Source organism: Carassius gibelio, chromosome B22 (assembly GCF_023724105.1).
Source record: "Carassius gibelio isolate Cgi1373 ecotype wild population from Czech Republic chromosome B22, carGib1.2-hapl.c, whole genome shotgun sequence".
Taxonomy (NCBI): domain Eukaryota; kingdom Metazoa; phylum Chordata; class Actinopteri; order Cypriniformes; family Cyprinidae; genus Carassius; species Carassius gibelio.
This window is the reverse complement of record NC_068417.1, coordinates 26,079,418-26,103,366: the sequence shown is the minus strand read 5'-3', so window position 1 is coordinate 26,103,366 and position 23,949 is coordinate 26,079,418. Positions and strand designations below refer to the sequence as shown.

Sequence of the window (23,949 nt, the reverse complement as noted above, 5' to 3'; positions counted from 1 at the left end):
GTTTGATGATTGTAACGTCTTTATGCACGTTTTCGGTCTCCCTTTGATGTATATATACTCTAGATCTGTTATGTCCGTGTATATTGTTTGTTGTATTAGGTGTTATGTCTCGTTTTGTATTCCAGCACCAAATTCACACAATAGAGTTGGTAAACTTTTTAGGTCACCGTTTTATCTGTCATTTTTTTTCAGACAAAACATGGGCTACAATTTACCAAAGACACTATTCAGCCATTGCTAAGAAGGAGGATGGGAAGAAAAGATTCTGTGAACAGTCTCAATTGTTGGATGGTATGGTATATTTTCCACTTATGATTATGAATCTAATGTTAATCAGTGATGTTATAAGAGAACAACAGACGGTTTTAGGTTGTTTTTTTTCTCCAAAGAGCAAATTGGCTTTATGATTTGAGGTTGGGTAATATTTATTTAATTTTAATTTCAGGCTAAGTCGGTTTTATTTATGCAGCGTTTTTCACAATACAGACCCTTTCAAAGCATTCCAGCAATTAAGATTTGCTATATATTATGTCAGTTTATGTATGCAAATGAAGTTGTATACTTATTATACTGTATATATCCTATTTTACATACAGAGCTGTGTGATATTATAGCTTAGATTTTACAATGACACTAATGATCAAGCAAGTTTTGCTGAATAGGGTCAAAGACCAAATTAAATTTACAATGTTTTTTTTTAAATACATAGAAACCATTATATATCCAAGTAAAGTGTGTAGTTTAGAGTTTAAAAGAGCAACAACCAAATTAAACAGGAAACGTGCTAATGTAAATTTTGTTTTAAAAAAACACATTTTAAAAATGTATTGAACTTATATTGCTTTTACGCTTGCAAAACCCTTTTCATCTTTGATGCGTATATTGCTTTATTTCACATTTAGGTGTGAGCACCAAAATAAATTTACAATATATAATATAGATAGATAGATAGAAGACATAATATATGCAAGTTAAGTGAGTAGTTTAGAGTTTAAAAAAAACAACAACACCTAAATTAAGCAGGAAACACATCTTAATGTAATTAAAATTATATTGCTTTTATGCTTGAAAAACCCTTTTCATCTTTTATGCTTGTATTACTTTATGTGAGTGTACTGAATCCATGTAGTTTGATATGTGTTGATTTAAACACTCAAGCAGGTGACATAAGATAAAAAATTAAGTTAGAATTTTTTTAACTTAATATACATTAATAGAAGTTCATTTTAAGTAAAATAAAGTTGCATAATACTGTCATGTGCACTACATTTTTCTCTTAACATTTTTTCCACAGTTCTGGAGGCCAGAATCCAACAGCTGCAATCCGACGCCGTTGTAGACGTCAAACATTCAAAGGTGCAAATCATCAAAACGCAGCAGAAAATAAAGAAAACATCACCTGGGAATAGTCAAAAGAACTTGCCAGGAGAAAAAGCAGAAATGCTTAAAAGTGGGCCGTCTGCAAAAAAAGGTGGAACTGAAGGAGTCATGCCTTCCAAAGCTCACGCAAGTCGCTGGATGGAGAAACTCAAGCGCGAAAGGTGGATTAATCCCAAAAAACAAACTTCACACAGAACGCACGACAAGCCCGTTGTGGGTAAAAACAGCAAAGGGAGTTCGATGCGTCCTGGTACATCTACAAAGACCATCACAACAGGCAAAATAAGTGAGACAAGAACTAAAGGAGAAGACTCCAAGACCTCTGCGTCTACCACAACATCCTCCAAAGTCGATTCTGTGCAAAAAAAGTCTAAAAAGAAGGTTTCGAGAGTCTCAGAAAGTTTAGCCGTAAGGTTTTCAGGAGTGCAAAAGATCTCCAGCAGTGAGGCTGGCAGTGTTTCTGAGATGTCTACACAAGAGAAACTGGCAGATAAAGAATTTGAAGTGGTAGAGGAGTTTGATGTAGACAATGAAATGGACCAGCAGAGCTTGAGTGCTCCTGAAAAGCTTCTGGAGGATAAGGAAGGAAACCGCTATGGAGATCCTCAGCTCAGAATCCGCTGTTACCTGGAGGCGTGTGTTTTCATCGATGATGTAACTCGAGCTCAGAGCTGCCTGCTGTCTCATCATCGACAGTTATCCAAACGCACGCACTTGTCTATCAGCACCTACAACATCGTGATGAGGATGTGGGCCAAAAGAGTATGTATTAAGCATCTCTCTTTTTACATTATATTAACCCCTTTTAATCAAAAATATAGTGACCAAATTACAAAACGAAATGATTGAAAATATAGTAAACTTCGTAATGATGTTAATCTAATGATGATCCATTTGCATCTCTCTTTTTACACATTTTGATCAATAAAATAAAAAAAGTAATACTGCAGAAATATTTCATTATTTTAAATGCTGTTTTTGTTTGTTTGTTTGTTTGTTTTTTTCAAATAGATTATAAAAAGTAATTTATTCCTGTAGTGGCAATGCTCAATTTTCAGCAGACATTACTTGCAGTCTTCAGTGTCACATGATCGCTCAGAATTCATTCCGATGTTCGGAAACATTTCTTCTTATTTTCAGTCTTAAAAACAGTTGTGCTGCTTAATGTTTTCATGAAAATTGTGCCACATTTTTTTTCCCTGAATTATTTGATGAATAGAAATTTCAAAAGAACAACTTTTATCATTTGTCTTGAAAGTATAAATTTATATATATATATATATATATATATATATATATATATATATATAAAATCCTCCCAAACTATTGAATGATAGGTATGTCAGGGTCCAGTATCTCTTAAACGTACTGTATTAATAAAAAGGTACTTTTGTTGTTGTTGTCAATAAATATATATATATATATATATATACACACACACACACACACACACATATATACATCTTATATTTTGCGAAATTATTTTGTCTTTATTTATTTATTTAATAATTCCTCAATATTTTTTAGGATATTGATTGTTCTATCGCCTTTTTTTTAAGTGTTTTATTATTTTTCAGTATTTCCCTTTAGGTTTACATATTTTATAATTTAATAGATTTTTTTATATATATTTATTTATGGCGTTTTATGCCTTTATTTAGTTAGGACAGTATAGGTCAAAAGAAAGCGAAGTGGGTGAGAGAGAGGGGGATGGGATCGGGAAAGGTCCACTAGCTGGGACTCGAGCTCGGGACACTCGAAACACAATGGCTCTGTATATCAGCACACTGTCCCACGAGGCCATCAGTGCTGACATGTTTTATAATTTTGCAGTATTGTTTTGTAATGCTCTATTTAAAGGCATTATTAACTTTGATTTGCAGGGTTCCTTCAATCACATTCGTCGCTTGTTCATTCTGATTGAAGAAGCAGGTCTGAAACCCAACGTTTCGTCTTACAGTGCTGCTCTGGAGTGTATGGGCCGCATGCCTGAGTGCCAAACATGGATCATAAAAAGGTAAACACTTACTTAATTTATGTACAGTGTATTCCTATCACATAGGTGAATCCAACAGACCTTGCATCACTAGTTTGAAAAGAGGAGGTTTCTTAAAGTTTCTTATATGGTCATTACTTGTTGCAAGATCAAAAGGGAAAAAAGAAAACCATATACATATATAATTTTGGGGTGAATAAAGTCGGAGGGGTTTTTGGAACAGTTAGAAATGTACAATGATGACAGAATCATTCAGTGTTAAAATATTCAATAATAGGACTGTCACATTGTTTAATGGATTGACAGTTCCAGACTGTGTCTCTAGATGTCAGTGTTGCAGTGTGCAGTAATTCATGTGTATCAAAGACTCCTCCATTCTCTTTATATTCCCTTTAAGAATCCAAATTAAATTGATAAACATGCAAATTCGAAATGAGGCTCATATATATGCTTTTTTTATGAATGCATCCCCCATGATCCGATCCATTCATCCATTTCACTATAGGATTATTCTGAGCCTGCCTTGACCGTGTCCAAAAATAGAAATTCAAATTGTGGTCATTCATCTAAAGAGCATTAACTCAGTGGACCGCCATTTTCTCTCTGGTCATCTATTTGTTTTGTGTGCTGCTCATCTCTGGGTGGAAGAATTTAGCAGATGAACACCTACTCAATTGCATTTATACGATGAGGTCCTTGACAGAATGAGGCCAGATCAAAAAAGGCCAAATCGGTGTTTTTGGGGGGGGTTTTTGCCTCACTTTTACATTGTCACATATATTAAGCGGTCATTAGGGCTATCACTTTTTCATTTACTATAAATATTTTATACATTTTTTGTGTTTTAATATGTATTAGAATAATATATATATAGTGTTTGGAGTATTTATAATCCAAATGTAATTGTGATTATTTATTATTATTTTTATTATTCATTCTACTATGGAACACAAAAGTAAATATTTTGAAATCCGTCTCAGTGTTTCAAAATGCTGAATCTAAAGTTATTTCACAATATTTTTACTGTATTTTTGATTAAATAAATGCAGACTTGGGAAGTTTAAGAGACTTTTTTTTGACCAGTAGTGTATATTTTAATTTGGACGCAACTGCTAAACGTATTAAAATTAGTTTCACGTTGGTTTTAAATCCACCAGACAGTTGTTGCCTTTGTGCTCCATCTTTAGCTGTTTGTTTAGTTACCGCATTGTAACTGTTTTAGGTGATCTAATTGGTTATATTAGGCTTTTGTGCGTCTGCAAAGCCTAATGCAAAGTATCTGCTTTTGATTAGTGCTAAGAGTGACTGCTGAGGTACATGTGGTGCCGTCCAATGACAGCACAGAGGGACAGGTGCAGGGAGGCTTGTGGCAGCTGGATAGGTGATCGATCACTGTAAGCTGATGGCAAACACACACTGTTGTGCAGGGGTAGTCTTCTTTCTACAAACCCCAGAGGAGCCTATTTTTTACCCATCTGTCTCTCTTTGTTCTCCTTGCCACAGTTTCAATTTGTCTTTCAGCTGTCATGCAGCACGGTTGTTGCATCTTTCGCTGCAATCCGAGCTTGTCGTATTCTTTGCACATTTTGTTTCAAATCGCGATCTTTAGGACCAGCCGTTCACTGTTGTTGAGATTGTAAGAACAGTGTAGTCCGTAGCCGGTAATGTAAGCGTCAACATAACCCTAAGAGCTGTCAGTGTCGAAAGAATAGATTAAAACCTGGAAACTTTGACAAGGTGCATGTGTCTGAAATTGCTGACTCTAGCACGGTCAAAAGATTAATCGCGATTAATCGCTTTCAAAATAAAAGTTATTGTTTACATAATAGGTGTATGTGAACTGTGCATATTTATTATGTATATATAAATGCACACACATGCAGGTATATATTTAAGAAAACTTTTATTAGTATATAAAAAATATTTATATATAATATAAATATCAATATATACATGTAAATATTTTCTAAATATATACTGTATGTGTGTGTATTTATATATACATATACATAAATGTGTACAGTGCACATAAACATATTATATAAACAAAACTTTTATTTTGAAAGTGATTAATTGCGATTAATCTTTTGACCGTGCTAGAGATTAATCGTATCCAAAATCCCCCCCAAAAAGTGTTTATGTAAACAAAATTTTATTTTTATTTATTTATTATTATTATTATTATTATTATTTTGTATTTTGGATGTGATTAATTGACATTAGTGACTGCACTAATAAATAATACTAAAAGAACACCTAATGTATGAAAAATTTATATCGATTTGGATTACATGAGATAAATAAAAAAAATCTGGAAATTAACATATACAATTAAATATATATTTTTATAGTTGGTCGATATTTAATATTTTGTTATATTCAGTATCAAACGATTATCGGTACTGATTTTTTGTGCAATCCAAAATCGCATGCAATATGCCACCTACTGTAAGGTTTACTCCACTTAGTTTTGCTCGGCCAAACAAAGGCTTAACGCTTTTGCATAGACATTTGTTTTGACAAATGCAACGAAAGCAGCGTTTTGAACGCTCTACAGAAACCCTAACTCTCATTGACCTCTATATTTATCAACTTCCTTTGTCCCCAACAAGAGATCAGCCTTTAAAAGAATGCTTCAGGATTACCTCGATATAGAGTTTTCCGCCTCTCCTAATTGCATTTGCATCAGCGGAAGGTTTAACAGTTACAAGAGCATTGAATGAAACCCTCAGGAGGTAATGATGCGATTGTTCCTCTGTCACGCACAAGAAGGGAAGGGTAAAGGCATGTCTTTCTCAAGGCCTCGCATTGCCCTTGGTGGCTTTATCTGCTCGCTGTGCGCCCAATAGAGGGTACTGATGACACATCTTCTATGCATTTCACGCCCAATGAAGCCTGTTGCTTTGGAAACCATCACTGAATTCTCAGAGGTTTAGGAATAACCCAGTCTGTCCTGCAGCCTCCCAGTAATGTAAAAGATCTCCTTAAATGTGCTTAATCCACTAGTTTACAACTAATACCCACAGCACTGTTGGATTCACGATTCTTATTGGTTTATAGACTTTCTAAGGTGTGGTTCATGTTGAAGAAGTATTTCCAGGTTTGTTGAAATCGTTTCAGTTCTGTATTTTTTTTTTTTCTGAGCTAGAAATAGGAGCTTTGGATGTTACTTAAAGATATAGTTCACCCAAAATTTGTTAAAAAACACTCACGAAAATATAGATGTGCTTGTTTCTCTGATCTTGACATTTAGTATTACATCACTTGCACACCAAATGGATGCTCTGCAGCGAATGGGTGCCGTCAGAATGAGAGTCCAAACAGCTGATAAAAACATCACAATAATCCACAAGTAATATACATGACTCCAGTCCATCAATTAACATCTTGTTTAGCAAAAAGCTGGTGATATAATCTATCGTAAAGTTGTCTTTAACCAAAATACAAGTCCATAATCTGAAATAATGTTTCCTTCAGTGAAAAAGTTGTCTCGTCTGAATCAGAAGAGAAATATGCACAGATCAAACACTGTTTATGAATGAAAACAGTTCTAAACAAATGTGTTTGTGGATATGAGAGGACTTTTTTTTACTGGAAGAAGCGTTATTATAGATTATAAATGCAATAAATAGCTCGAAGTTAAAGCTCCTTGATGATAGGGTCATTTTATTGCAACCATGTGAATTTTCACTTCACAAGATGTTATTTAAAGTCTTGTGGGTTATTGTGATGTTTTTATCATCTGTTTGGACTCTGTTTCTGACGGCACCCATTCGCTGCATAGGATCCATTGGTGAGCAAGTAATGTAATGCTAAATTTCTATAGATATCTACATCTCAGATTCCATGAAGGTGAGTAAATGTTCAGCAAATTTTCATATTTGGTAGAACTTTTTTCAATTATTTTGGTAGTCTGTCGTCAACCATTCCTTCCTTATTCTCTCTGGCACAAACTCGTTCTCTCTTCCAGAGTGCTGTAATTTGTATTCTGTCCACGACAGGAACGTAGCTCTACATCAACAGTGAGCATTCCAGCTGACTTTATTCACACTTTTTCTGTTCGAATAAACACAGCCTTGTAATTCTTGGACATATGGCAGTGGCCTACCTGACACCCACTACCAGAGGGAGCAGAACGTTCTGTTCGAAGGCGCTCCGTGTCAATGCAAATATTTGATATTCCACTCCGACACCCCGCCAGTCTCCGCTCTATGAGCCCAGGTGCTGCGGTCGTGGAAGTTTTCTCATTATAAGGCCGTTCCCATCCACCTTTTCATTCATTTTTAAAAAACAAGTGGCTTCACCTGGGAATTTAGTCCACAATTGCTGTGAATTTGAAACAAGAAGAGCATATTTATCTGGTATTAGAAATTGGCAATGAAATAAATAAGACTTCAGCTTCAAATACATGTTTATTGTGAAATATAATCGTCTCTTTTCTGGTCCACACAGGTGTCTGCAGCAGATGGAAGTGGACGGCCTGTCCGTGGATGACGTGTTCAGACAGTGTGTGTTTAAAAAGGATGAAAGAGAAATGGTTCTGAGGGCCGTCCGTGTGGTGCACCCTGAATACCAACCCAGTGCATCCAAAGATCAGCCTGTCTGCTCCCTGCCATTGGTGAAACAGTTTTATGCTGAGGTACCATTACATTATATTACATTATGTTTTATTACTTTTCAAAAGTTTTGGATAAGTAGTATTCTTAAAGGAGTCATATGATACGATTTAAAGATTTAAACTTTGGAGTGTTATAAGCTCTTGGTGCATGAAGAAGATCTGTGAAGTGGCAAAGACTAAAGTCTCAAATCCAAAGAGATAGTCTTTATCAAAGTTAAGACTCGGCCACGCCCTCCTGAAACAGCTCATTCAAAGACGTCCCACATGTCTACGTCACTATGTGGAAATATTTGTATAATGCTGCCCAAATGTTCATGCAAAGAAAGAAGACATGGTTTCTGTAACTACAGTTAGTGTTAAAGCAGTCGTGTCAGGGAGATGCTGTGTGTAGGCGAAAGCAAAAGCTCTATATTTGTTCTTCTGAAAGTAGATGCATTTAGGCATCTTTAAGATTACTTAGAACAGAACAGCAACGCATTTTATGGACGACCTTTCATGAACCTATGAGAGGAGGTCATTCTGACTTGACTAAGACAGGCTGCCGCTTCTGAATCTGCTACTGTAAGTTTGTTTTGTTATTAGTTTAAGTATTTGCTATTGAAAGTTCAAATGCTTAGTTTTACCAATAGTATCTGTGTGTGTGTGTGTGTGTGTGTGTGTGTGTGTGCGTGTGCGTGCGTGCGTGTGCGTGCGTGCGTGTGTGTGTGCGCGTGTGTGTGAGTGTGTGAGTGAGAGAGAGAGAGAGAGAGAGAAAGAGAGGATGACACAGTGAAGTCAGCTGTCTTAACCGTCCATGGCTTGTGTACTGCAAACACATACGAGCTTCATCACTGTGTCTGTCATGTGACTCTTTTCCCCTTTCAGGCTTGAACCGATTGTAAAACTAAGGACTTTATTTATTGTCTTTACATTTATTTTGAAAGATGAAGCTAGTGATAGTGATTATGGAAAGGGGTGTTACATTTCTGACTAGTGCTTGCAGTGTTCGGCCAATCACAATGCACTGAGTCAGTTGGCCAATCAGAGCAGACTGCGCTTGTCGGAAGGAGGGACTTTGTAGAAAACGACGAGTTTGAGAGACACGGGGGGATAGAGGACCTACAATAATGCACAGTATTTGAAAAATTGTGTTTTTTTAACATTAAATCATGTCAACTTATTCTACAAAACCAAATACACACAATAATGATTAAAAAAAAAATCATATGACCCCTTTAATATATGTATATATATATATATATATATATATATATATATATATATATATATATATATATATATATATATATATATATATATATAAACATCTTAATTTTTCCATGTCTCCATTTATTTATCAAAATATGGTAAAAACAATGTATTTGTGAAATTTGTGAGATTATTACAATTTAACATATTTTGTATTTAAATATATCTAGAATTTGAGTTTATTTCTGTAATGGCATAGCTGAATTTTCAGTCTTCAGTCTCACATGATCTTTCAGAAATCATTCTAATATGCTGATTTGCTGCTCAAGAAACATTTGATTAGAATAGAAAGTTAGAATAAAAAAAAACGGCATTTATATTAAATAAATATTTTTACTTTGTAAAGCTTTGTTTCCTTGATATATAAATATATTTAAATAAAAATGCAAACTTTTGAATGTAAAGTTTTTTTAATATAAAAATACATGTGTTTTTATTTTATTTTATACTCCTCATCATTATATATTATATTTATATTTTTAATAATAACATTTACTTTATCATATTGTATTGATAAAATTAACTTTGTAATTTTTATTCATTCAGTTTTTCATTTTATCTTCTGAATTTTTAATTATATGCAGTGTTTATGCTGTTACGACTCCCTTGACTACATATTTTACTACCCATAAAAAATTTGGTTGTCCTTTTTTCTTTATGTTAGGGTGTTCCATTTATAGATATGAACTTTTGCTTTAAATCTCCATTGTGAACTGTTAGGGATCTGGTTGTAAAACAGGTTAATTGCACTGCTAAATTGGATTTGAAGTGAAGGTTGATAATACCATAAAACAGGTGGTGCTTTTCATAAAACTATATACCTGTCTTCTCTGTCAGCATTAAAAGACCTGCCTGAACTTGTCTTGTGTGTCAAAATGAAGAGTTTCACTGCCATGTCAGCTGTCATCTGCTATATAATTCCTTCAAACAGAGGTGCCCACTCTATTTTTGGGCACACTGAGGGGTGTTATTGGGCCAGTCTGCCCCACAACCAATTCCCCGCCATCTCCTCTTTTTCCCCAACTGATTCATTGCCTCAGGTGCACATGAGCCCATTTGTAACCCACACCCCACTTCCTAACACCTAGAATGAAAACTTTCCTGGAAAGTATAGAAGAACTGGGTCATGCGAAGGTCTGAGATGAAAATACTACAAATCACAAAGCATTAAATAAACTCTGTTAGCAATTTATGTTAGCAACTTTGCTTTTAAACATTTTGCTGGCAGAAGTTTTCTTGTTTGATGTTTTTTTTTTTACTTCGCTTTTTTGTGATTTGCTTTGTTTTATTGTTTTGCTTGTTTATTTTTATTTATGTATTTTAGTTTTATTGTAATATTTATTCCTTTGCATTTATTTTTATTTTTGCATCCTTTTTTTGTGGTTTTCTTTGTTTTGCTTTCTTGTGCTTTGTTTTATTGTTTTTTGTTTGCTAGTTTTTATTAATGTTTTGTAGTAATTTTATTTCATTTTCGTTTCATTTGTGATTGTTGTCCAGATAAAAGCGAAAACAAAACAGTGGGCTTACTCCAGGCTGTACGATATTCATAATTGAAAAAGAAAATGAGGTCAAAGATTTTGTTTAAATATACTGCTTGAAGTAGTTTTCTGGTGTTTAATTAGATTTTTTGTTGTTGTTGTTGTTTTAAACATAGTTGTTTTGATGTTGTCAATTTTTTTTAATTTTGTGATTTAAGAAATGTTTTTTTAATATAATTTTTAATTAACAGATCAACATATATCCATCAATCCATAAATTCATCGACGTAGAACTATTTTCATGATTGACTATTGACCAGTGACAAATTTTAGTCCATGGTCAGATAAATTCATGGCAAGAAAATATTCTAAAATAAGTTTCGCTTTCAGAGGGGAAAAAAGGCCACTGTCACCGTCAAAACTCACTATTAAAGTTTCATCAAGGCAAATAATTGGCCATCATAAAGCACTAAGTGAGGAAATACCACCAATTCATCCCATTTAAAGTCGTGCTGTGTGCACCAGGTTAAGATAGTTTGAGATGTTGCCTCATTGCCATAAATGGCATTTCTTGCCTCCCAATGCATCCTTTATTCGCACAACCTCACTAAATCATTGAAGACTAGGATGACACATCCCTAACACCGAGGTCACCACACGTGCTTCTCCCTGTCAGGGTTGTGGCTTTGTGGAAATATGGGCCTCTGCCGAGACGAGCCCTACTGTACACAACACTGCATCTTGTGTTCTGCCTAGTCGGGCTTTAGCAGTCATCGCCATGGGCATGATTTATCCCTCCACAATCTTTGTGCTTGCTTTGGCTGGCGTCCATGCGATCTCTATTGAGGATAGATTTAGCAGTCGCTCTCTCCTCGCAAATATTAACGCTCCGGCTGACCTGTTCTGTCATAGCCCTTCCATGATGTGTTTGGCGATAATTCCCAGATGTCTGTGCTGGCCGCCAATGCCTCCCTTAGAATAATAAATGACTGCACATGTCAACGCACAGCCCACATTAACACGATCTCTGCACCACTTAGCAAGCTGTTGCTATAATATATGCTGTATTTACAGTTCGTATTTAATGCAGCCACACATTTGGCTGCCGGCCAGACCCGCAAGAGTGGGACTGTTCAACCTCACTAGACTTTAATTGGCCGTACATGGAAGTTACGAAACCGAATAAACACATTTGACATTCGTATGGTAATTTTAGCTATCTTGTTTTCTTGGTTCTTTTAAATATATAAGTGCACTTAAACGTAATGATGTTTAGTTCTTTAATTGGGCAATAATGTGCCGTGGCATCTTTCGATTGGGCCTCATAACAAAGTGTGCAGCCTGTGAAAGGTTGAAGTAAATAGTCTCCATAATTGGCAGTCAAATAAATGATCGTTTTTTTTGTTTATCCTAATGAGATTTAAACCCTCTCAGCCTTCATATCCAGTTATACGGAGCCAGTAATATTGAACTTAGAGCCTCCGGCGATGAGAGATTCTCAGCGCTCATTATTTAGCGGGTCGTCTTGAGCTCTCTTATGATTTTGTAGACATACAAAACACACTGGTTGTGCCAGCATGTTATAATATTATGCAATTATGATCATACTTAGTATGTTAATATTAAGGCTGTCAATTTAGAACATTAATTTAGTACAATTAATTAAAAAAAATAATTGTTAAAAAATAAATGTATGCATTGGAAAGTCAGCATTTTGAAATTATACTACTACAGTTGTTACTAAAAAGTTAAAGTATCAAAGCAAATGTTTTAATGTAATGCAATCATTTACTGTTATCATTAAAAGTAGAACCGTCAGTTTAACGTCAATTTAGGACAATTAAAAAAAATATATCTAGAAGTTTAAAATTAATACAATTTTACATTAGAAATTCAGCATAAATAAGATATAACAATAAAATAGTTACTAATAAATAAAGTTAAAAGGTAAAAGAGCCACATTTGAATCTCAGATGGTAATCCTCTTTTTAATAAACTAAGCAGCAAAGTGCATTTGGTTTGCATTTAATTTATGGTTTTACAACTTCATTCCCATCTTTTGTGTTTCAGAGGGAAGGTGCCACGTATCCTAAACTGGACTTCAGCCTGAAAGAACTGCAGGACCGGTTCAGTCTTCAGCTGGGTATGGAGAAGGCCACTACCATCACTATTGACTCCGTGGAGGCCTTAAAGCCCGTCACCGAAAATATGGCCCAAATGGTATGAATCCACAATTTTAAAAACATATGTTAATTTGGCTAAAGATTAGCTATGGATTATAAAATCATTATTTATTTATTTTTTTCCAAAATGGTAGCTGTGGGGTTAAGTGTGCCAGCTTTGGGGTAAGATGTGCCAATGCAAAAAAAAAAAAAAAAATGGTACAGGTACAGTAAATAATGATGATATAAAAGCCTCTCTGTGTTAAAATGACATTTTTTTATTATTATTTATTTATTTTTGGCTGGTTTATGTAAAATTGAATAATATGCTGTAAAATATTGGATGGGAATGTAGTTTGTTTTCTCATATTCCACAATGACTGAACTTTCTCCTAGTTGGAAACAACTTTTTTTATAATTTATATTGGTTTTTATTTTATTGCTCTTGGCCTAGAGGGCAGCATAAGTAAAAAGTGGCACAGGTTACCCCACTTTTCCCTACTCCAAATTATTTATGTCCGTTTATGGGCCAGAATTAATATTGCTATGACTGGGTTCTCTGAAACAAGCACAGTGGGAAACCCCAAACATAGCAAACTACCATAAAGAGGACTTTCAAAATCGCATACAGATGTGTGGGAGATTTTTCCCTTCAATAGTTAATAAGTTATATTTTTTTAGGATCCAGATTTGCACCTAAGCTATGATCCATTGACTAAACGCAGACATTTTTGAAAGTTTCCAGCTCATGCATTAAAAGTATCCATATTCCCACAATCCAGCTTCTTTTTAAACTGGCATTTGCTCCTCTGTCTGCGTTCCCTCACGAGAAAGGTCCCCTGTGGTCCCGCAACATTTGCGCTAGGGTTTAATGGAATAGAAATGCATTGTAATGTGTTCCCACCAGCCCTGTGAGAGAGGCACCTTTCCATCGGTGGGTCAGCAAAACTGATCTGTGACATCCGTCTGCTCTGCCAGTCTGCAGGGAACCAGAAAAGCATCTGATGAAGAGATGACCCACTTTCGGCTGCCCACCGAACCCGATTTGTGTCGTGCATAAAATTCACATCTACATTTATATGAGGTTTTATTTTTTAAAGCCACAGGCTGCTTGAGAGGAGAATGTGATGTAACGTAATGGTATGAAAATGAAAACTGTCCAGAAGTGTCACATTTCACCCTAAAATCCAAAGGAAAAAATATATAATTTGTAATTCGAAGCCTGCAATGAAATGATAATGAGGCCTATTTTAGGAGAATTAAGACACTTTATTTTCATGACAATTAGTCACATCCTCTCCCCAAATTCTCACTATGTTCCTGTAATGGGGAAAAGTAGTGTATTATATCAGGGATTCCCAAACTTTTTTGTCAGCCAAACTCCTAAAATATTTACTAAGTCCCCATGAGATTTCAAGTTAATATTTCAGTATTTTATAGTATTTTTTGTGTGGAAAAAATAGCCTTAACAAAAGTAAATAAAACATGTAAAACTGTTAGTGTACATCATGATTTTTGTTGTTTTGAAGTAAATGTATTGTCTTCATTGCCATTGCTATATTGTGGCACATACTGACATCTGAAAAAAAAATGTTTGCATGACCATATTCTACATCCCTTATCCTACCTAAACTTACCATACTTATTATTAATAAGCTGCAAGTAAGGAGTTTATTGAGTCGTAGTTAATGGTTTGTTAGTAGTGAGAACTGGACCTTCAAATAAAGCGTGACCAAATACATTTATATTTTTACAGAGAGAATTACTAGCAGCGCAGCGCAAACACTGGGAGAAAGCTCTTCTCCAGACACTGAAAGAAAAGAAACGGGTATTATCCAGCAACAGCCAGAAGTCCTGGAGTACCTGCATATACCCATACCTGTGTATCCTGGACGATCAGGATTATGTGAACATCATGATTCAGGGTTTAGACAAACTGTCACCCAGTGGTGAATCGTTGCTTATCATGGCGGAGGAGATGGGAAACCGTGTCTACAATTTGTACTCCATCCGGCAGAAGAGCCACAGTCAGATGATCGAGAAGCTTGGGAGTATCTACAACTCGTATTCTGAGCTCCTGGCGAACGACACTGAGGTACAAGCTTTGGTTGGCCAGATCTGACACCTCCACTTTCTAATCAAATTGGCTTTTACATTATATATCACCTCCTGTTTCATCACAGACCAATGGCATGCTGCCACGGGAGTGTTGGGCAAGTCTTGAGATGCAGAGGTGCAGCGGTCCCTCTCTTTTAAGTGACGACACCCTTTGGCCGATGGTTCTGATGGTACAGCTGGGCAGCTTCCTGGTTGACCTGATGGTTCGTGAGCTCAAAATTTGGAGCGACATCCTCAATCCCGCTCAAGAGAAGAAGCTCATCCCTGTCCTTTACCACATGTACACATTCCGCAGCCATCATAAGGTAAGAGGTGCAGACCAGAGGGCCCAAATCATACCCCCAGTGCAATTTGGAGCCAGGCACGATGCAAGAGGTTTTTGTTAGTTTCAGCCCGACACAGCCTGGTCTGAAAACAAGATGTGTTCAGGCATATTGTTGGTGATTTGCTATTTTGAGGCAAGTAAAATACACTGCACCATTGACCAACTAAATCCTGGTCTAAGGTCAATGGCACAGTTTTTTTTGTCATTTAAGGAGCACTTTAGTAATATGAATCTATTTATAAATATAAAAATGCTTACATAATGGATAGTGATTGCATGTTTCAGAATTTGACTACCTATTTGCTTGCACACGAGCAGCACCGTTTCCTCTCTGGAGACACGTTCAGTCTTCGCGCTTGCAAATGCCATCGTATAAATAGTGAATCTGCGCAACTGGCTCTTAAAGGGATTGGGAGATGAGACTCTGATTGGTTCATTGCACGTTATGTAATTATCAATGAAGATTCGGGAGGAGCGCATCAGATACTTAGCCTAATCATCACAGGTGGACCACAATCAAGTAATCAATCCCACAGTATAAATATCGCTGACTTACCTCTATCCATTGACGGTTTATCAGCATCCCTCCTCCACCCCATCTCCTCATTTCGAGTTCACTTTACAATATACGGGGAAGGGGGGTACTCTAGGTTCGGGCAATTCCCGAGCTCGCCAAATACGCATACCATACCTCAGCTAATTATATGTAAGCGTGAACTAGTGAAATGCCCAAGACACACCCATTAAGAGAATGGAGACAACCCTTTTAGACCATGCGCTGGCTGCGGCGACCGTTTTTCTAGTCGTTAAACTAGCAATAGTGGTTTGGACACACCCTAAGTGCACCTACACCTTGCGCTTTAGATCATGCACTTCGATTGCTTAAATACGGCCTGAAGTTATACTAGTTAAAATTCTGCACGTCCCTGAAGTGTTTTTTTTTTTTTGCTTCCATACTGAAGGCTGTTCATGACCAGACAGTCAAATGACTCTCCATTATAACTCGTGTCATAAACCGTCCATTCCCCATCTAAAAGCTCTCATGGACACGCATGTTTTCATGAATTATGGAATCATTTTTCCTGTGCGAGTGATCGCAGGCCAGCGGAGGAAGACGGATCGTGGCGAAACTAATCTCTTTTTTACTGTCCTCTTAATTGCCTGTCTGATTAACCACCGAGGGATTGCGAAAAGGGGGAGGAAGAGCCCGAAATGATTGGGCGAGATTCCTTTTTGTCCTCAAATCTCATTCCCAACGCTGCTGCCCTGGCTCTTGGCATGCACCGTGGGCTTCAAAGACACAAAGCTTAACTCCCGTTCCTCCGCTGAGCTTGCAGATGGCCTGTGCAGCAGGGAAGAGCTCTCAGTTTAGCGTGTCTGTGGATTATTCATGTGGCATGAATGCTGTCAGGTGGATTTACATTCCTTTTTTCGAGACCTTGAAAATGCCACCTTGTAGCAAGGTGATCTCCATCTTATCTTTTTGAGGTTCAGTTTAGTGGAAGTGTGTCCTGGGCAGATGGCTCTTATGAACATTTTCATATGAATCCAAAATACAGTGCAACAAGTTTAGCTTTATTCATGAACAAATGACTCTTATGAACTAGATCTTTTATTTATTCATTTAGCTGATGCTTTTATCCAAAGCGACTTACAATTGCTATATATTTCAGAGGTCGCACGCCACATTGGTGTCTCACAGTGGATTCGAACCCGGGCCTCTCAAACCGAAGGCGTGTCTTATCCACTGCACTGTCATTACCCAAATGAACCAGAATCAAATTGCTAAATCTTCCATCAGTACCCATCCCTTCTTATTTACACAAGAACGTACGAACAGATCACGTCAAATGGATCCTGTCAAATTCATATTTTGATGTGTTGAATTTCATAATTCAGCATTCAAACCCATCTTGTTTCTGGGACTATTTTGTAGCCATTTGTGTGGGTACATGTGCTTTTTGAATACAAGTTGTTTATCCGGCTGTCAAAGATAGTTACGTCTGTTGTGCACCATAAACGCTTTTCCAGCAGCACACATAAATCATCTCTGGTTTATTTGAGTTGGGTTACGGGCCTGCTGGGAGCTAGCGGCGAGAGATGTTTATTAATGTAGATCTGTCACGGCATTTAAGCATTTAATTGTCCATGTTAAACGTCCTTTTTGTGACATGAATTTAAGGGGATGTCTCGATATTCATTCACTCTCTTCTTTGGCATCCACCTCAGATTGGCTTCATCAAACCGCATCCTATAGTGACACAAATCCAGAGGGTTGCGATGGAAACCAAACTTACATTTGACTCCTACGTCATGCCCATGCTGTGTCCCCCCGTTCCCTGGACGTCCCCAAAGAGCGGCGCATACCTGCTGACGCCAACCAAGCTGATGCGCTCCACCGATGGAGCCATCCAACACCAACTTCTCCTGGAGAAGAGCCGAGAGGAGGATCTCCATGCCGTTCTGGACTCTCTCAATCAGTTGGGCAGCTGCCCCTGGAAGATCAACAAGCCCTTGTTGGACATCATCATCTCAATCTTCAACGACAAAGGCAACGAAAAGCTCTGCATTCCTCCGCCACTGTCCGAAGCACCCGAGGTTCCTCGCTTCAACCTTCACGACCCGTCCTACACTCAGGCCGAGAAGGCCTACATGAAACGGGAGGGAGTCAAAGCCAAGAAGAAGGTGGCGGAGATGCACAGCCTCCGAATGGACGCGCTGTATAAGTTGTCCATCGCCAACCACATGAGGGACGAGATCTTTTGGTTTCCACACAATATGGACTTCCGAGGACGTACGTACCCCCGGCCGCCTTATTTCAACCACCTTGGTAGTGACGTGACCAGGGGGTTGCTGCTGTTCGCGGAGGGACAACCTCTCGGGCCCAAAGGCCTCGACTGGTTGAAGATCCACCTGGTGAACCTCACAGGGTTGAAGAAGCGTAGCTCACTAGCTGGACGCCTGGAGTATGCCGAGAGTATCATGGAGGACATCCTAGACTCCGCAGACCATCCTCTTGACGTAAGCATTTCAATAGCACCTTTACCTGACTTATGCACTAGGAGTTTTATGTATGGCTACTGACACAACAACAAATGGTTTGGTCAAGTTGTGCAACAGAGTGTATATTGGAGGTCTGCTGTGCATTTGGGATCAGAGTCTCAGGCCAGTGTACCGTATGTGTATGATGAAGGTTCATTGGTTGAGTGTGCAATGAGTGGTGATGATGATGATGGTAATAAATAAATGAGTATATATAAATAAAAAAAAATTATTATGTATTTAATTTCAATTATTTAGATTAATTATTATTTAAATGTTATTCAATTCAATCAATAAATTAAAATAATAATTATGAATAATATTAATAATTAATAACTTAACTTAACTGGCATTATTGTTATGATTATTAGCTAACTTTCTGACTAGAGTATTAGGCCATTTACATAACAATGATACAATTACTACTGCTACTACTGTTAAGAATGATAATTATTATTATTATTAGTAGTAGTAATTGTTATATTATTTAAAAAAATAATTTCGATATTGTATTAAAGGTGGTTGTAATGCTGATAATAATAATTTATTGTTATTATTAATAATAAATGTTTTGTTGTTGTTATTAATATTGTTCCTAGTATTAAAGGTAATAAAAAAATTATAATTGTGTAACTTTTATATTTATTGAACATTTTATTATTATTATTATTATTATTATTATTATTATTATTATTATTATTATTATTAAAAAATATTTAATTATTTATATTATACTAAATATTTATCATAGCACCAAAATGCTTATTGTACAAAAGAAAATAATTTAACAAATCAACTTTTAATTTATTATTATTACTACCAAAAACTGTATAAGCTTATTTAATTTCTTGATGTTTCATAGTTTTATGCTTAATTGTGTTTAATTTGCATTTAGAATTATTTTCCAGCTGTCAGAGGCATAAAATCAGACCTGAGATTCATTTTGGGGTCATAACTATATATATATATATATATATATATATATATATATATATATATATATATATATATATATATATATATATATATATACACACACACGGTTAAAGAAAATATACAGTACAGAATATATGTATTATAATATCATTCAAAATTAGATATACTGTCATCCTATGCTATTAAAAATGATACTTATATTACAGGCTTTGGTCTTTAAATTTGCTCATACTATTGTAAATATTTTCAGGCCATGTTCAGGTTTTATTATGGCAGACCTCTGTTCGCTCTGCGTGTGGACCTTCTCTGTATTGAGTACATTCAGATTCAAACGCATCACACTCCAGGCTATGAGCCATGACTGAGCCATATTCTTGTGTTTTATTGAAATGATTGTCACATTCCTCGTTCCCTGAAGAGTCACAGCTCTATTTTGCAGGGTCGCAAATGGTGGATGAATGCAGATGAGCCGTGGCAGGCACTGGCTTGCTGTATGGAGATAGCAAATGCCTCCCGCTCCCCCGACCACACCAAATTCATCTCTTATTTTCCTGTTCATCAGGTACTGAATCTTTAGGAACTGCCAGCATTTGCTATACAGACACTATTACATGTAATTTAAACTGATATATGTTTTCTCTATCTCTCTCTCGTAGGACGGTTCGTGCAACGGCCTCCAGCACTATGCTGCCCTCGGGCGGGATGTGATCGGTGCTACTTCGGTGAACCTCATGCCCTGTGAACTGCCTCAGGATGTGTACAGCGGTGTAGCTCAGCAGGTCAGTCACACTGTGGCACCAGAGGGCGGCAGTGCGTCTTACAGCCCTCCAGAGCAGCGTTTCCCAACTTTTCCCTGTCCTAAGTTACTCCACAGTTCCATTAATAAGGTTCAGAGATTCAGAAATGTGTTTTATTTAACCCAGATTATACTGGTTAGTATCATTTAGCGTTTTCATTATATTCATGTAAGTTAATATATTATATAATATGAACATTATTGTGGTTAATTAACAGTGTTTTATTATTTTTTTATTATATTTAAAATTTAATATTTATATTTGTATTAACTATTATACTGTTATTGCACATTTTGTATTTTAAGAAAAATATAAATATTTAAATGATATCAGCTATATTCTAATAAAATTCTAATACAATTAGATTGTTATTAGCAGAATTTATATAATTTTTATTACAATTGTTTATGCACACACACACACAATTATGTATGATTGATATATATAAAATATATGTACTTTAAATATATTATGATTGTTTTTTATGTTTATTTTATTTTATTATAAATTTAAAATGTGTATTATTTATTTATAATGTTTATAATATATTTTTGTATTATATTATTAAGTAATAAAATATAATTTAACTTTTTATAACTTTAGTGCTCATAATTTATATTTCATAGGTAACAAGATTTATAGTCAAATCAAACAAATAAACTGGTAATAATATTTAAAAATGACCTTTACATATTATTACAATTTATTTTTATTTACATTTTAAATATAAAAATGTAAACAAAAGTTTAAAAAAAATAATAATAATAAAAATACCATTTTCATTTTTGTTTATTTCAAGGCAAGGCAACTTTGAGGCTTTTTACATCCTTTTTTATTTTGCGTCAAAGTTTAATATTCATCTTAAATTACTGCAGCTCCTCAACTTTTCAAAGCCCCAGATTTCAGTGCTAGGAAGACTATGTATTTTTTAGAGAACACTATCTAAGATATAGACCTACCTATCGATCTGGGTATATTTTAGGAGCACAGTGTACTCTAAATACAGTGTTGTACCAGTCTTGCCAGAAACATCGGTTGCGCTAACCTTAGCTGAAGGGTACATAGCAGACATCTCAAGGAGCTCTGCTGAGTCAGGGTTTGGCCTGAAAAGCCTCATTGTTCCTCAGTAGTTGACATCAGACCTTCTGTTTTGTAAGGTAAGCTCTCAAGAGCCCCAATAAGACGGTCAACACCTTTCACTTCTCATGAGTGATTAATGGACCTGCCCCTCTCTCCATGCAGATTAAGATATTTATAGTTAAGTGAGGGACAATTGTGATATTTCTGTTATTGTTATCATTTTATTTCTGAATTCCCCCTCAGGGGTCTTTAAAATAAGTTATAGATACTTATTTGTTCTCTCTCTCTCTCTCTCTCTCTCTCTCTCTCTCTCTATATATATATATATATATATATATATATATATATATATGTATTCAGATGCAAAAGTCTCTAAGTGCCATCTGAAAAGTTCTTCTAAAGATTAGCATTTTTTTTCCCCTCAGGCTCCATTATATATAAAGTAATAATAATAATAAAAAATGTAGCAATATGTATGGATTAAAATTTGCAATATTTATTTTATGCCAAAAATCATTAGGAATTTAAGTAAATATCATGTTCTATGAAGATATTTTGTCAATTTCCTACCATTGTTATATATCAAAACTTAATTTTGGATTAGTAATATGCATTGCTAAGGACTTAATTTGGACAACTTTAAATGCAATTTTCTTTTTCTCGTCACAAATAAATAAAAAAATTAAATACATAGTATTGAATATAAAATATAAATGAAAATATTCATTTTTTTTAATTTCTTCAAATATTATTACCAGTTTATTTGTTTTATTTCTAATAATAATAAAAATTTTATTATATACTGTATTGCAACATATGGCATAATATAATATGATGTTTTAGAATATTAGGATTATATTTATTCTCTAAATATAGAAATCTACGTATTTTTTTAAGATATTATAAAGAATTTATTTTTAATTTTTTTAGTATATTTAATTTATGTTGTAAATATAATAAAAAATAATACAACTTTTACTTTTTATGAAATATTACAATATAGGACATTATAATGATGAAATAAATATAATAGTGTTATCTTGTTTTTATTATATTTTTTATATATAAAATGTAATTGTTAATATGAAAATGTTATGTTTATATTAACAGTTTATTTATATTTGACTTCACAAAATATATTACCTATATTTATATAATAATTATATAAATATCTTTGTTTATTTAATATTTTTTAAAATATATTGTTCTATAATATATAAAATATTATAAATTGTATATATAAAATATATAAAAATAAAAAATATATATATAACACTAGTCAAACTATATGATTAGGCAGTTGTTGGAAGAGTTCCCTAGCATAACTGGGACTAATAAGTGTATTGATGTATGGATTCTCAGAAAGGTGCACTGTCCCGTGTCTCATAGGTGGAAGAGTTCAGGGCTCGGGATGCGGAGAAGGGTTTGAAGATCGCCCAGGTGCTGGAGGGCTTCATCAGCAGGAAGGTGGTGAAGCAGACGGTGATGACTGTGGTCTATGGCGTCACGCGCTACGGGGGCCGTCTGCAAATCGAAAAGCGACTGAAGGAAATCGATGATTTCCCTAAGGTGAGGCTCATTGCACTTTACTTAAAATTATCATAGATGGAGTAACAAACTGCGGGATGAAATATGACTCAAGAGTTTTCCTTGTGAAACAAACCTTGTCCTGCATGATGTTTGGATGGATGTGGTCGGATCCATATTTTCCAGCCAGAACCTGAAGCAGAAACTCTCCCTGATTTATTATAGCCACTTTTTTGATGGAAAAGATCCTCAATCTTTTCCAGCCACATCTCAGGTGCTTAAGTCATATAAAGTCCTCTGTTATCTCCATTATTTCTAGTTATGTAACCTTTTCTTCATCTCGACTTAAAGGTGAAGATAAGCTTGGTAATCTTGCTTTACATCGCAGATGACGTGAACTAAAGATTTATTTCCCCCCGTGTGTGTCAGGCTTGATTTCCCCAAGTGCGGTCCTCTGTGGGCAGCCATAGAAACAGGTGACGCTCTTCTCGTCTCTCTTAAGCTGTGGAGAATGAAAGAGGAATTATCACCTATAGAGTCAAGGGATCTCATCTCCACATTGTGCTTGCTAAAGCAAAACATTTGATTGTTGAGCTTAAAGGGTTAGTTCACCCAAAAATTCTAATTCTGTCATTAATTACTCACCCTCATGTCGTTCCAAACCCGTAAGACCTTTGTTCATCTTCGGAACACAGTTTAAGATATTTTTGATGAATTCCGAGAGCTTTCTGACCCTTCCATAGACAGCAAGTGTCCTAACATGACCAAGGCTCAGAAAAGTAGTAAAGACATCGTTAAAATGATCCATGTGACATCAGTGGTACAACCATAATTTAACGAAGCTACGAGAATACTTTTTGTGTGCAAAATAATACAAAAAAAGACTTTATTCAACAATGCGTCACTTGGATACGTTTTTTACGTTGTCGGCGCTTTTATCTGAACATAAACGTATCCGCGTGATGTCCTTGCCACACTTCTGAACCTTGATCATGTAAGGACACTTGTTATCTATGAGGGGTCAGATAGCTCTAGGAAATCATCAGATATATCTTAATTTGTGTTCTGAAGATGAATGAAGGTCTTAAGGGTTTGGAGTGAGTTTGGAACGAGGGTGAGTAATAATAACAGAATTTCATTTTTGGGCGATCTAACCCTTTAAATATGTTTTGTGGTGTTTCCTTGTTCAAATATCAGGCCTTTTTCGGTGTCTTTGGTTCCATTTGAAACCATTAACTTTTT

The 23,949-nt window shown here is 35.5% G+C and overlaps 1 protein-coding gene across 2 annotated transcripts in view; it reads left to right on the top strand.

Moving 5' to 3' along the window:
• The window catches only part of LOC127988579 (DNA-directed RNA polymerase, mitochondrial), a 51,180-nt gene that overhangs the window by 448 nt on the left and 26,783 nt on the right, over positions 1-23,949 (top strand). For both annotated transcript variants that reach the window (XM_052591357.1, XM_052591358.1), the window contains exons 2-12: positions 193-291; positions 1,295-2,142; positions 3,264-3,397; positions 7,829-8,015; positions 12,791-12,940; positions 14,639-14,977; positions 15,066-15,305; positions 17,555-18,346; positions 19,743-19,865; positions 19,960-20,082; positions 22,570-22,749. In XM_052591357.1, coding sequence (XP_052447317.1) covers positions 193-291; positions 1,295-2,142; positions 3,264-3,397; positions 7,829-8,015; positions 12,791-12,940; positions 14,639-14,977; positions 15,066-15,305; positions 17,555-18,346; positions 19,743-19,865; positions 19,960-20,082; positions 22,570-22,749 — 3,215 coding nt within the window. The remainder of the gene's footprint in view (positions 1-192; positions 292-1,294; positions 2,143-3,263; positions 3,398-7,828; positions 8,016-12,790; positions 12,941-14,638; positions 14,978-15,065; positions 15,306-17,554; positions 18,347-19,742; positions 19,866-19,959; positions 20,083-22,569; positions 22,750-23,949) is intronic.